Raw genomic sequence first — 12,995 nt, 5'->3', positions numbered from 1 at the left:
ACCATTTTTCTTTTTCGAATTACTTTTATCTATTGTCAAAATATTTCGAAATATTTATGCAATTTCCAGTTTTTACATTCTAGTTTGTTTTCTTTTATATATATAGAAGATATAATCTAGCGTAACGGACAGACAACTTATTTTTATATATATAGATATATGTTTTTAACTACGTAAAACTTGCAAATATACAACATTCTTCGATGTCCCATTGTCTGTGCATATAAATAGATTGTCAGGTTTACCGACTCTTGAACATGCAACATAAAATTGTCCATGGGAAAAACAATCCGTATTCAGATCTATACCTCATTATTCTAATGATTGCCCTTGAGCTTTGTTGATGGTGATTTCTAATCAAACATTCCCTGTGTCCCCGTCGTCATGTATATATCCCCCTGTGCCCCCGGCATCCCCGTTGTAGTTGTGTCCCGGTCGTCATTTATATTCCCAGTATCCCGGTCGTCATTTGTGTCCCAGTCTGTAATTTCTCTTTAAGCGTCCCGGTCGTCATTTATATTCCCTGTGTTCCGGTGTCCCGGTCGTCATTTATGTCCCGGTGTCCCGGTCTGTAATTTATCTTTGAGTGTCCCAGTCGTCATTTATATCTCCCGGTCGTTATTTGTGTCAAAGTGTCCCAGTCTGTAATTTCTCTTTGAGAGTGTCCCGGTCGTCATTTATATTCCCTGTGTCTCGGTTTTTAGTTTTCTTTTTCTCCTTTATTTTTCATTTTTTTTCTTTTTTTTAGTTTTTTCTTTTTCAGTTTTTATTTTTTTAGTTTTTTTATTGGTTTTTAGTTGTTTATTTCTTTTTAGTTTCTTTTTGTAGTTTTTACCCTTTTTTAGTTTTTTTTCTTGTTTTAGTTTTTAGTTTTTTACCTTTTTCAGTTTTTTAGCTTTTTTAGCTTTTTTTTTAGTATTTTCTTTTTAGTTTTTTTTTGTAGTTTTTACCTTTTTTAGTTTTTTTTTCTTCTTTTGTATTAATGCTAAAGCCAAGGTTCGAACCTGGAACCTCTCGGACCTAGAACCTGGAACATAACGCTTTACCAACTCAGCTACTTCGGCTTGAATCCCGGTCGTCATTTATATCTCCATTATCTCGAGGTAAGAACTGATCACCGACCACAACGATTGCCACTTTGTTGATAGTTGCGTATCAGGAGGCATCAATTCGATTGCTGTTTTTAAGCAGAAGCACTAAATTATTATTTTTGTGGAAAAGATGATATATATAAATATATATATATATTTTCTTTTTAGTTTTTTTGTAGTTTTTACCTTTTTTAGTTTTTTTCTTCTTTTGTATTAATGCTAAAGCCAAGGTTCAAACCAGGAGCCTCTCGGACCTAGAACCTGAAACATAACGCTTTACCAACTCAGCTACTTCGGCGTGAATACATTCGTTTTGAGCAGCTTCCTCGGGTGTTGCCATTGTATGTTCTTCAGTCATTTTACAATTAGAAATTTCTGTTTCAACGGTCTTCTTACAATTAAAAATTTGTCTTTGAACGATATTCTTAAATACCTGTGTCCTGGTCGTCATTTATATTGCCTGTGTCCCGGTCGTCATTTGTGTCCCGGTATCCCAGTCTGTAATTTCTCCTTGAGTGTCCCGGTCGTTATTTATATTCCCTCTGTCCCGGTCGTCATTTGTGTCCCGGTCTGTAATTTCTCTTTGAGTGTTTTTTCTTTTTAGTATTTATTAGTTTTTTACATTTTTCTTTTTTCAGTTTTCTTTTTCTTCTTTATTTTTCAGCTTCACTATGAAATACATATCGCCGAACCTTTGTTTTTTTAACTAAAATCTGGTAGGCATTGATGACCTTATCCAAGTCAAGATCCCAAACCCATTCATCATCGCTATCATTTTCAGTTTTGATATGTTTTGACTCTCGCTGTCAAGGTGGATCTTCATCTAACTGCGCGGTTTTGCGTTCTTTAGCCTCAAGCCTGTTTCCTTGCTGTTCTTTTGATTCCTCGGCACGCTTTCTTTTCTGACTTTCTCTATCAGCAGCAAGTTTTTTGGCATAGACTCTTTGAGCATCTTCATCGGCTTTTGCCATTGTAAGTTCATCAGTCATTTTAAACTTAAACATTAATAGATTTCTACGTGAACATATATGTCTTAAATATCTTTAATGACGTCACCGTCATAGCAAAAATGACGACAACTAACTTCATGACGCCAGTCGACACAGAAACATGACGTCACCTGATCCACAGACAGACAACTTATTTTTATATATATAGATAGATATAATTCTAAAATTGTCAGGTAATTTTCTATTTTGAAATAAAAACTAAAAATTATTGCTCAGACAACATAAATATTTTTGATATTTACATAATAGCTTTAGTGGTTCTGGACTGAAAACTAAATATGCTAATCAAATTGGGAATTGCAATCTTTTAGGTTGAAAAGGCAGATCCAATAAGAAAAGCCTCACCCTCAAAAGGCCCTGTCAAGATTGTTGCCTCTATTACGTTATAACAGACATAACACGTCATTTGTGTCCCGGTGTCCCGGTCTGTAGTTTCTTTAGTCGACAAACATGACGTCAGACGACAAACAACTTCATGACGACATACAGCTCAATCCTTATAATGACGTCAGTCGACAAACATGACGTCAGTCGACACACAAACATGACGTCAGTCGACAGACAGACAAACAACTTATTTTTATATATATAGATTAGGAATGTGCAATTTACGTCAACGAAGGCGTGTCGAGGAACTACCAGAGCAACGCGAAACCAGACTTGCTGCTAAAAGAGAAAGTGAAAAAAGAAGGCGTGTCGAGGAATCACAAGAGCAACGTGAAAACAGGCTTGCGGCTTCAAGAGATAATGCCAAAAGAAAGCGTGCCGAGGAATCACAAGAGCAACGTGAAAATTATCGCATGGCATTCAGGTACAGTCCAGTCGATGATTATAGTAGATGTGTTCAAATCGGGACTATGTCTAAAATTTGTCCCTACTGCAAGGGCTTGAAATTTAATGGTGAAACAATAAGAATGTGTTGCGCCTCAGGGAAAGTTAAACTTCCTCTACTGGCTACACCCCCAGAGCCATTGAAGACTTTGCTTACTGGAACTACGTCAGAATCTAAGCGTTTTTTTTTATCAAACATCAGAAAATATAACTCATGTTTCCAAATGACGTCGTCTGTTGCCCAAATCGAAAATCAAGATCAATTTATGCCTACTTTCAAAGTAAAAGGGCAAATTTATCATACAGCAGGGTCCCTTCTACCATTCTCAGGCGAGAATCATAAATTTTACAATTGTACTTCATCAGTGATAGAAATTCTGAATTGAATACACGTTGCGAAATTTCTCCCAACGTTGAAAGGACAATCGTTTCCCAATTGCAACACCTTTTCCACAAAAATAATAATTTAGTGCGTCTGTTCAAAACAGCCATCGATTTGATGCCTACTGATACGCATAAAATTGTTATTTCCGCTGACAAAACGCCTCCTGGCCAACATGTGCGTAGATACAATGCTCCAACTATCGACGAAGCGGCAATCGTTATGGTCGGTGATCAGTTTTTACCTCGAGATATTATTCTTCATAAGCGAAACGCTCAGTTGGTAAGAATTGCTGAAACTCATCGATGCTACGATGCCCTACAATATCCTATCATTTTTTGGGATGGAGCAAACGGCTATCACTTTAATATTAAATTGATGAATCCAGCCACTAACAAAAAAATGAATAAGAAATGCAGTGTAATGCATTATTATTCCTATAGACTAATGATTCGGCAGGATGAAGACAATTATATTTTAAAATGCCGTCAATTGTTTCACCAATACGTCGTTGATATGTAAGCAAAAATTGAATCAGAACGTTTGCTATATATCCGCCTGAATCAGACCAAGCTCCACTCTGAACAATACATTCATTTGCGAGATGCAGTTGTAAATGACGGTAATACCACAAACGTTGGAAGATTAACGATTTTACCTCCGTCATATGCTGGCAGTCCCCGTCACATGCATGAATATGCTCAAGATGCTATTGCGTATGTTCGTCTCTATGGTCGTCCAGATTTATTTATTACATTTACATGTAATCAATCTTGGGACGAGATACAGCAGCTTTTACTTCAAGGACAATTGGCGGTTCATAGACATTACATTACGGTCTTCCGGCCAAAGTTGAAATCACTGATAAACTACATAGTAAAACTTGAAGTGTTTGGGTCAGTGCGATGCTGGATGTACTCAGTGGAATGGCAAAAACGAGGTTTGCCCCACGCACATATACTAATCTGGCTACATAATAAAATTACTTCTAACGAAATTGATGATGTGATTTCCGCTGAAATACCTGATGAAAATATCGATAAGGGGTTATATGATATTGTTGTAAAAAATATGATACATGGACCTTGCGGTGCACTGAACGAAAATTTACCATGCATGGCCAAAGGAAGGTGCACGAAGCACTATCCTCGACTTTTAATATCCAACACAATTACTGGCAATGATGGTTACCCACAATATAGAAGAAGATCTACTGAAGATGGCGGTAAAACAGCAATAATAAAGAAGCGTAACGGTACCACCATCGAAGTAGATAACCAGTGGGTTGTTCCATATTCCCCATTATTATCAAAAACATTTAATGCACACATAAACGTTGAATACTGTAACTCCGTTAAGGCAATCAAATACATATGTAAAAACGTCAACAAAGGCAGTGACATGGCAGTTTTTGGCTTGCAGTCCGAAATCAAAGATAATCGACGAAATCGTACAATATCAGGCTGGAAGATACATAAGCAGTAATGAAGCTGTTTGGCGAATTCTTTCATTTCCGATACATGAACGTAGTCCAGCTGTTGTTCACTTAGCGGTACATTTACAGAATGGTGAACGTGTCTATTTTTCGGAATCCAACGTGCAACAAAGAGCCCTGAATCCACCGGATACAAAGTTAACTGCTTTCTTTTCGCTATGCAAAAATGGTTCTTTTGCAAAAAAACTGCTGTATACTGAAGTGCCTTCGTATTACACGTGGAATACTAAAAATAAAGTATTTGAACGTCGAAAACAGGATAAGTCAGTCGACGGCCAACCTACCATCTTCAAAGATACCACGATAGGAAGACTCTACACCGTTCACCCCAATCAACATGAATGCTTCTTTCTACGCCTGCTTTTGGTGAATGTACCCGGTCCGACGTCCTTTGAGTATTTGAGAACTGTAAACGGTACTATACATGACACTTACCGTAGTGCATGCCAAGCTCTGAATTTATTGGAGAATGACCAACACTGGGATAACTGCATCAATGACGCGAGCGAAACGTCAACTCCAAGTCAAATTCGTGCATTGTTTGGCATCATACTAACAACTTGCTCTCCATCAGCTCCTACAGAGTTATGGGAAAAATATAAATCAAAAATGTCCGAAGATATACTCCATCGAAAACGGTTAGAGACGTCAGATATGACTTTTGATTTTACATCAGAAATTTATAACTACACTTTAGTTATTATAGAAGATTTGTGCGTATGTATGGCAAACAAACCTCTTCAGGATTTGGGAATGCCTTCACCTAATCGTACCGCTGCTGTTTCGAAATGTGTAGAATTGGATCGTGAACAAAGTTACAGTACGAGTGATCTATTGTCGTATGCACAAAATAACATCTCCAAGTTAACGTCGGAAGAAAAAGACATTTATGATACGATAATGCATTGTGTCGATAACAACGTTGGAGAAATTTTCTTTTTGGATGCGCCAGGAGGTACTGGTAAAACGTTTGTGATAAAACTGATTCTGGCATCAATTCGATCAAAAAATGATATAGCGTTGGCAATTGCGTCGTCCGGAATAGTCGCAACGTTGCTGCCTGGTGGAAGAACTGCTCATTCCGCTTTGAAATTGCCTCTGAATTTGCATTCTACAGAAACTCCCACGTGCAATATTTCCAAATCATCTGGGATGGGTAAAGTATTGCAGCAATGCAAACTTATTATTTGGGATGAGTGCACAATGGCACACAAAAAATCGATCGAGGCTCTGGATCAATGTTTGAAAGATTTGCGAGGGAATTCGAAACCCTTTGGCAGCACATTAATATTGCTTGCGGGAGATTTCAGGCAAACATTACCTATAATACCTAGATCAACCCCTGCAGACGAAATGAATGCTTGCCTGAAAAATTCTAATTTATGGGCACACGTAAAAACATTAAAATTAACTACAAATATGCGTGTCCGATTGCAAAACGATGACTCTGGTCAAACATTTTCAGATCAATTGCTGGCAATTGGAAACGGAAAGCTCCCAGTAGACTCAATTTCAGGACGTATACAACTACCTGCTGAATTCTGTAATTTAGTGACGTCCAAAAATGAATTGATTGAAAAAGCATTTCCGAATATTCTAAAAAATTATAAAAATAATAAATGGCTAAGTGAAAGAGCGATTCTTGCACCCAAAAATATAGACGTCCACGAAATCAACAATATTGTTTTGACCAAGATTCGAGACCAGGCAGTCCTTTACAAGTCAGTTGACACAGTTTTGGAACCAAATGAGGCGGTTAATTATCCATCTGAATTTTTAAATTCCGTGGATCTTTCAGGGTTTCCACCACACGCTCTACAACTAAAAATAGGAGTACCAATAATACTGTTAAAAAATATCAACCCACCAAAGCTTTGCAATGGTACGCGACTTGCCGTAAAAAAAACAATGGAAAACGTAATAGAGGCCACAATCTTGACAGGGCCTTTTGAGGGTGAGGCTGTTCTTATTCCTCACATTCCCATGATTCCAACGGATCTGCCTTTTCAATTTAAAAGATTGCAATTCCCAATTCGATTAGTATTTGCAATCACCATCAACAAAGCTCAAGGTCAATCATTAGAAAAATGTGGTATAGATCTTAATACTGATTGTTTTTCCCATGGACAATTGTACGTTGCATGTTCGAGGGTCGGTAAACCTGACAATCTATTTATATGCAGCGACAATTGTACAGCGAAGAATGTTGTATAATTTGCAAGTTTTACGCAGTCAATTTGTATTGTATCTATCTATCTATCTATCTATATAAAAACGAGTTGTGTGTATGCAGGTTTGTTTGTTTGTAAAAAGAGCGTTTGCATATGACGTCATTATAAGTGCATAAGGCTTTGTATATGCACAGACAATGGGAAAGCCAAGAATGTTTTTTTTTTTTTCTTTTTAGTTTTTTTTGTAGTTTTTACCTTTTTAGTTTTTTTATTTTTATTTTTATTTTTTTTTAGTTTTCTTTTTCTCCTTTATTTTTCAGCTTTTTTCCTTTTTTTTAGTTTTTTTTATTAGTTTTTAGTTTTTTTTTTCTTTTTAGTTTTTTGTAGTTTTTACCCTTTTTTAGTTTTTTTTTTCTTTTTTAGTATTTTCTTTTTAGTTTTTTTTGTAGTTTTTACCTTTTTTAGTTTTTTTCTTCTTTTGTATTAATGCTAAAGCCAAGGTTCGAGCCTGGAACCTCTCGGACCTAGAACCTGGAACATAACGCTTTACCAACTCAGCTACTTCGGCTTGAATACATTCGTTTTTGAATTGGTAAATGATGAAATAATTCAGACGTCATATGCGGACAGACAGACTGACACACAAACAAACACATTATTTTTATATGTATAGACTAGCTGTTGGGGTGGCGAGCCCCCCCCCCAAGCCCCCCGCGCGCGTAAGTCGTTACGCGCCATATTAGTTACGCGTCATTGTAGTTATGTCCCTGTGTCCCACCTGTGAATATAGATAAAAGAAAAAAGATTTATCTTTTCGTTATAGATATTTATATGTTTTTAACAACGTAAAACTTGCGAATACACAACATTCTTCGCTGTCCCATTGTCTGTTCATACAAATAAATTGTCAGGTTTATCGACTCTTGAACATGCAACATATAACTGTCCATGGGAAAAACAATCCGTATTCAGATCTATACCTCATTATTCTAATGATTGTCCTTGAGCTTTGTTGATGGTGATTGCTAATCAAACATTCCCTGTGTCCCCATCGTAATTTATCTATCCCCCCTGTGCCCCCCGGCGTCCCCGTTGTAGTTGTGTCCCTGTGTCCCAGTCGTCATTTATAGTCGACAAACATGACGTCAGTCGACACACACGTCCCAGTCGTTATTTGTGTCCCGGTCGTCATTTATATTCCATGTGTCCCGTTCTGTATATACATTCGTTTTTGAATTGGTATATGATGAAATAAATTTTTAGTTTTTTTCCTTTTTATTTTTTTTTTGGTTTTTACCTTTTTTAGCTTTTTTTAGCTTTTTTAGGTTTTTTTCTTTTTAGTTTTTGTTGTAGTTTTTACCTTTTTAGTTTTTTTATTTTTATTTTTTTTTAGTTTTCTTTTTCTCCTTTATTTTTCAGCTTTTTTCCTTTTTTAGTTTTTTTTTCTTTTTCAATTCTTAGTTTTTTAGTTTTTTTATTAGTTTTTAGTGTTTTTTCTTTTTAGTTTTTTTGTAGTTTTTACCTTTTTTTTAGTTTTTTTTTAGTTTTAGTTTTTTTAGTTTTCTTTTTCTCCTTTATTTTTCAGCTTTTTTCCTTTTTTTAGTTTTTTTTTCTTTTTCAGTTCTTAGTTTTTTAGTTTTTTTTATTAGTTTTTAGTGTTTTTTCTTTTTAGTTTTTTTTGAAGTTTTTACCTTTTTTTTCTTTTTTTTTTTCTTTTTCCGTTTTTAGTTTTTTACCTTTTTTTTAGTTTTTTAGCTTTTTTAGTTTTTTTTAGTATTTTCTTTTTAGTTTTTTTGTAGTTTTTACCTTTTTTAGTTTTTTTCTTCTTTTGTATTAATGCTAAAGCCAAGGTTCGAACCTGGAACCTCTCGGACCTAGAACCTGGAACATAACGCTTTATCAACTCAGCTACTTCGGCTTGAATACATTCGTTTTTGAATTGGTAAATGATGAAATAATTCAGACGTCATATGCGGACAGACAGACTGACACACAAACAAACAACTTATTTTTATATGTATAGACTAGCTGTTGGGGTGGCGCGCCCCCAAGCCCCCCGCGCGCGTAAGTCGTTACGCGCCATGGTAGTTACGCGTCATTGTAGTTATGTCCCTGTGTCCCACCTGTGAATATAGATAAAAGAAAAAAGATTTATCTTTTCGTTATAGATATATAATATATATATATTTTTAACTACGTAAAACTTGCGAATATACAACATTCTTCGATGTCCCATTGTCTGTGCATATAAATAGATTGCCAGGTTTACCGACTCTTGAACATGCAACATAAAATTGTCCATGGGAAAAACAATCCGTATTCAGATCTATACCTCATTATTCTAATGATTGCCCTTGAGCTTTGTTGATGGTGATTGCTAATCGAACATTCCCTGTGTCCCCGTCGTCATTAAAACTCGCGAATATACAACATTCTTCGATATCCCATTGTCTGTGCATATAAATAGATTGTCAGGTTTACCGACTCTTGAACATGCAACATAAAATTGTCCATGGGAAAAACAATCCGTATTCAGATCTATACCTCGTTATTCTAATGATTGCCCTTGAGCTTTGTTGATGGTGATTGCTAATCGAACATTCCCTGTGTCCCCGTCGTCATTTATATATCCCCCTGTGCCCCCGGCATCCCTGTTGTAGTTGTGTCCCGGTCGTCATTTATATTCCCAGTGTCCCAGTCGTCATTTGTGTCCCAGTGTCCCAGTCTGTAATCTCTCTTTGAGCGTCCCGGTCGTCATTTATATTCCCTTTGTCCCGGTATCCCGGTCTGTAATTCCTCTTTGAGTGTCCCGGTCGTCATTTATATTCCCTGTGTCCCGGCTTTTAGTTTTCTTAACATTCTTCGCTGTCCCATTTTCTGTGCATATAAATAGATTGTCAGGTTTACCGACTCTTGAACATGCAACATATAATTGTCCATGGGAAAAGCAATCCGTATTCAGATCTATACCTCATGATTTTAATGATTACCCTTGAGCTTTGTTGATGGTGATTGCTAATCGAACATTCCCTGTGTCGCCGTCGTCATTTATATATCCCCCGTGCCCCCGGCGTCCCCGTTGTAGTTTTATCCCTGTGTCCCGGCCGTCATTTATATTCCATGTGTCCCGGTCGTCATTTGTGTCCCGGTGTCCCAGTCTGTAATTTCTCTTTGAGTGTCCCGGTCGTCATTTATATTCCCTTTGTCCCGGTGTCCCGGTCGTCATTTGTGTCCCGGTCTGTATATACATTCGTTTTTGAATTGGTCTTTTTTTTAGTTTTTACCTTTTTTTTAGTTTTTTTTTTTTTTAGTTATACCTCATGATTCTAATGATTGCCCTTGAGCTTTGTTGATGGTGATTGCTAATCGAACATTCCCTGTGTCCCCGTCGTCATTTATATATACCCCTGTGCCCCCCGGCGTCCCAGTTGTAGTTGTGTCCCTGTGTCCCGGTTGTCATTTATATTCCCTGTGTCCCGGTCGTCATTTGTGTCCCGGTGTCCCGGTCTGTATATACATTCGTTTTTGAATTGGTATATGATGAAATAAATTTTTGTGTTTTTCCCCTTTTTTTCTTTTTAGTTTTTTTTTTGTTTTTACCTTTTTTCAGTTTTTTTCTTTTTTCTTTTTAGTTTATTTTGTTTTTACCTTTTTATTTTTTTTTTTTTTTTATTTTTTTTTAGTTTTGTTTTTCTCCTTTATTTTTCAGTTTTTTTCCTTTTTTTATTTTTTCCTCGGCACGCTTTCTTTTCTTACTTTCTCTATCAGCCGCAAGTTTTTTGGCATAGACTCTTTGAGCAGCTTCCTCGGCTGTTGCCATTGTAGGTTCTTCAGTCATTTTACATTTAAACATTTTTCCGTCCACAATCTTCTTACAATTAAAAATTTGTCTTTTGAGCAGCTTCCTCGGCTGTTGCCATTGTAGGTTCTTCAGTCATTTTACAATTAAACATTTTTCCGTCCATGATCTTCTTACAATTCAAAATTTGCCTTTGAACAATTTTCTTAGACATGACGTCACTCGACACACAGACAACTTATTTTTATATATATAGATATATAAATCTATATATATAAAAATAAGTTGTTCGTCTGTGTGTCTGTCTACTGACGTCATGTTTGTGTGTCGACTGACGTCATGTTTGTCAACTGACGTCATTATGAGGATTGAGCATTATTCCGTCATAAAGTGTTTGTCGACTGACGTCATGCTTGTCGACTGACGAAATTACAGATCGGGACAACGGGACACAAATGAAGACCGGGACACCGAGACACAGGGGATATAAATGACGACCGGGACACAGGGACACAACTACAACGGGGATGCCGGGGGGATATATAAATGACGACGAGGACATAGGGAATGTTCGATTAGCAATCACCATTCGCAAGTTTTACGTAATTAAAAACATATAAATATCTATCTATATTCACAGGTGGGACACAGGGACACAATTACAATGGCGCGTAACTGAACATGAATTATTTTGGTAAGCACTTTAAGGTCACTTCTGACAAACATGACGTTCCTCCTAAGTAATAAGATTTTTTTACTCACCGATATCCCAGGTTTGTATAAACACTAAAAAAAAAAAAAAAAAAAAAAAAAAAAAAAAAAAAAAAAAAAAAAAAAAAAAAAAAAAAGAACATTGCACTAAGTTCAATAGTATACAAGAAAACATACCTAAGAATTGTGGTATTCGTAGAAAATCAACTGGAGGAGGATCTGAAGAGGAATAAAGCTTCCACAATATAGTAATATCTGCTGGGTTTAAGGATCGTCGGGATAACATAGCTGATAAAGAATGCGCAGCTTTGGGATGGGAACTGACGGACTCATTTAGAGCCATCAAGATTTCTGTGACGTCATAACTCCTAAAAAGAGCCAGAATATATAAATAGCATAATTTATTTCACACTACCGTTTTATAGGGTACCAAATTACGATCATTCATGAATCATTAAGGCAACATTTATGACAAAGAACAATATGTCACCTGGTTAGCATTACAATTGCTAAAAAAAATGGCTTAATAAAATCAAGTTTTATGAGCCTTTCAAGGGCAAAAACGTATCAGAGGTTGATTTTCAATTTATCTGAACCTTTCTGCACAAGAAGCACCATAGGAAATAAGTTTTTTCTTTTGTCACGCCTAAGCAGCGAGGTAAATTCTAAGACACTATCTTTTGAATGACTTGATGTATCAAGTTTAAACTTTCAGAGAATAATAGGCGGGCCCAGTGGACCAAATTTTGACTTTGGAGAGGGACAGTTTAGTGGCTGACTTACAAGTCCCGTTTCTCCGAACTACCTTCACATTTTTGCACTATAATCCTCCACGGCTCTTATATTATATTCAAATTAAAGCAGCAAGAAAAATTAAAAGATATTATGCGTTGAGAGGTAATCAAAACAGCCAATCTGCCAAATTCAAAAAATAGCTTTAGGGGTCAAGCTGAAAGCTTCAGGGACCGTTGTGGGGACCAAGTAGACCTCAAGAATGACTTAAAAGGAAGGGAGGAAGCGTAGTGAGAAAGGGTTTAGAGATTTAGCTTTCCACTTGTTTAAAAGTTTTAGCATTAAGATCTCCTAGGACTATAATCCACTCCCAGTGAAGTAGCAATGTTAAAAGAACCCAACAATGTCCACTCAGGTTATCAAAGTCATAGAGCTGCATTATTTCAGGAACGATTTAGGAGATCGATATGAAATTTTCAGGGGGTACGGGGGGGTCAAGTGGACTCCCAATTTTATCTTTGAGGTGGGGCAGAGGTAAATTGAAAGAAGCTGTGTAAATAGGCTATCAAAACGGTATATTTGAGACATTCTGGAAACGACATATGGGGATTGAGCTGAAACTTTTGAAACGCTGAGGGTGGGGTGGGGGTTGGAGAAGATGGGCTTTCATATTTTTTGTTTAAAGTGAGAAGATATGAGGATGAAAAGATTTATTGCCTCTAATCCATTTAAAAGTTTTCGGACTATTAAACAAGGTACGAGTTGAATTTTGA

General features: G+C 36.5%; 1 protein-coding gene across 2 annotated transcripts in view; it reads right to left on the bottom strand.

Annotated features, from left to right (window-relative positions):
* Nucleotides 1-12,995, bottom strand: part of LOC136034731 (negative elongation factor D-like) — an 83,867-nt gene that overhangs the window by 22,270 nt on the left and 48,602 nt on the right. For both annotated transcript variants that reach the window (XM_065716099.1, XM_065716100.1), the window contains one exon: nucleotides 11,668-11,858. In XM_065716099.1, the coding sequence (XP_065572171.1) occupies nucleotides 11,668-11,858 (191 nt within the window). The remainder of the gene's footprint in view (nucleotides 1-11,667; nucleotides 11,859-12,995) is intronic.

The sequence above is a fragment of the Artemia franciscana genome, chromosome 13 (genome assembly GCF_032884065.1).
Source record: "Artemia franciscana chromosome 13, ASM3288406v1, whole genome shotgun sequence".
NCBI lineage: Eukaryota > Metazoa > Arthropoda > Branchiopoda > Anostraca > Artemiidae > Artemia > Artemia franciscana.
Note: the sequence above shows the minus strand (reverse complement) of the source record. Positions and strands in the feature narration are given on the sequence as shown.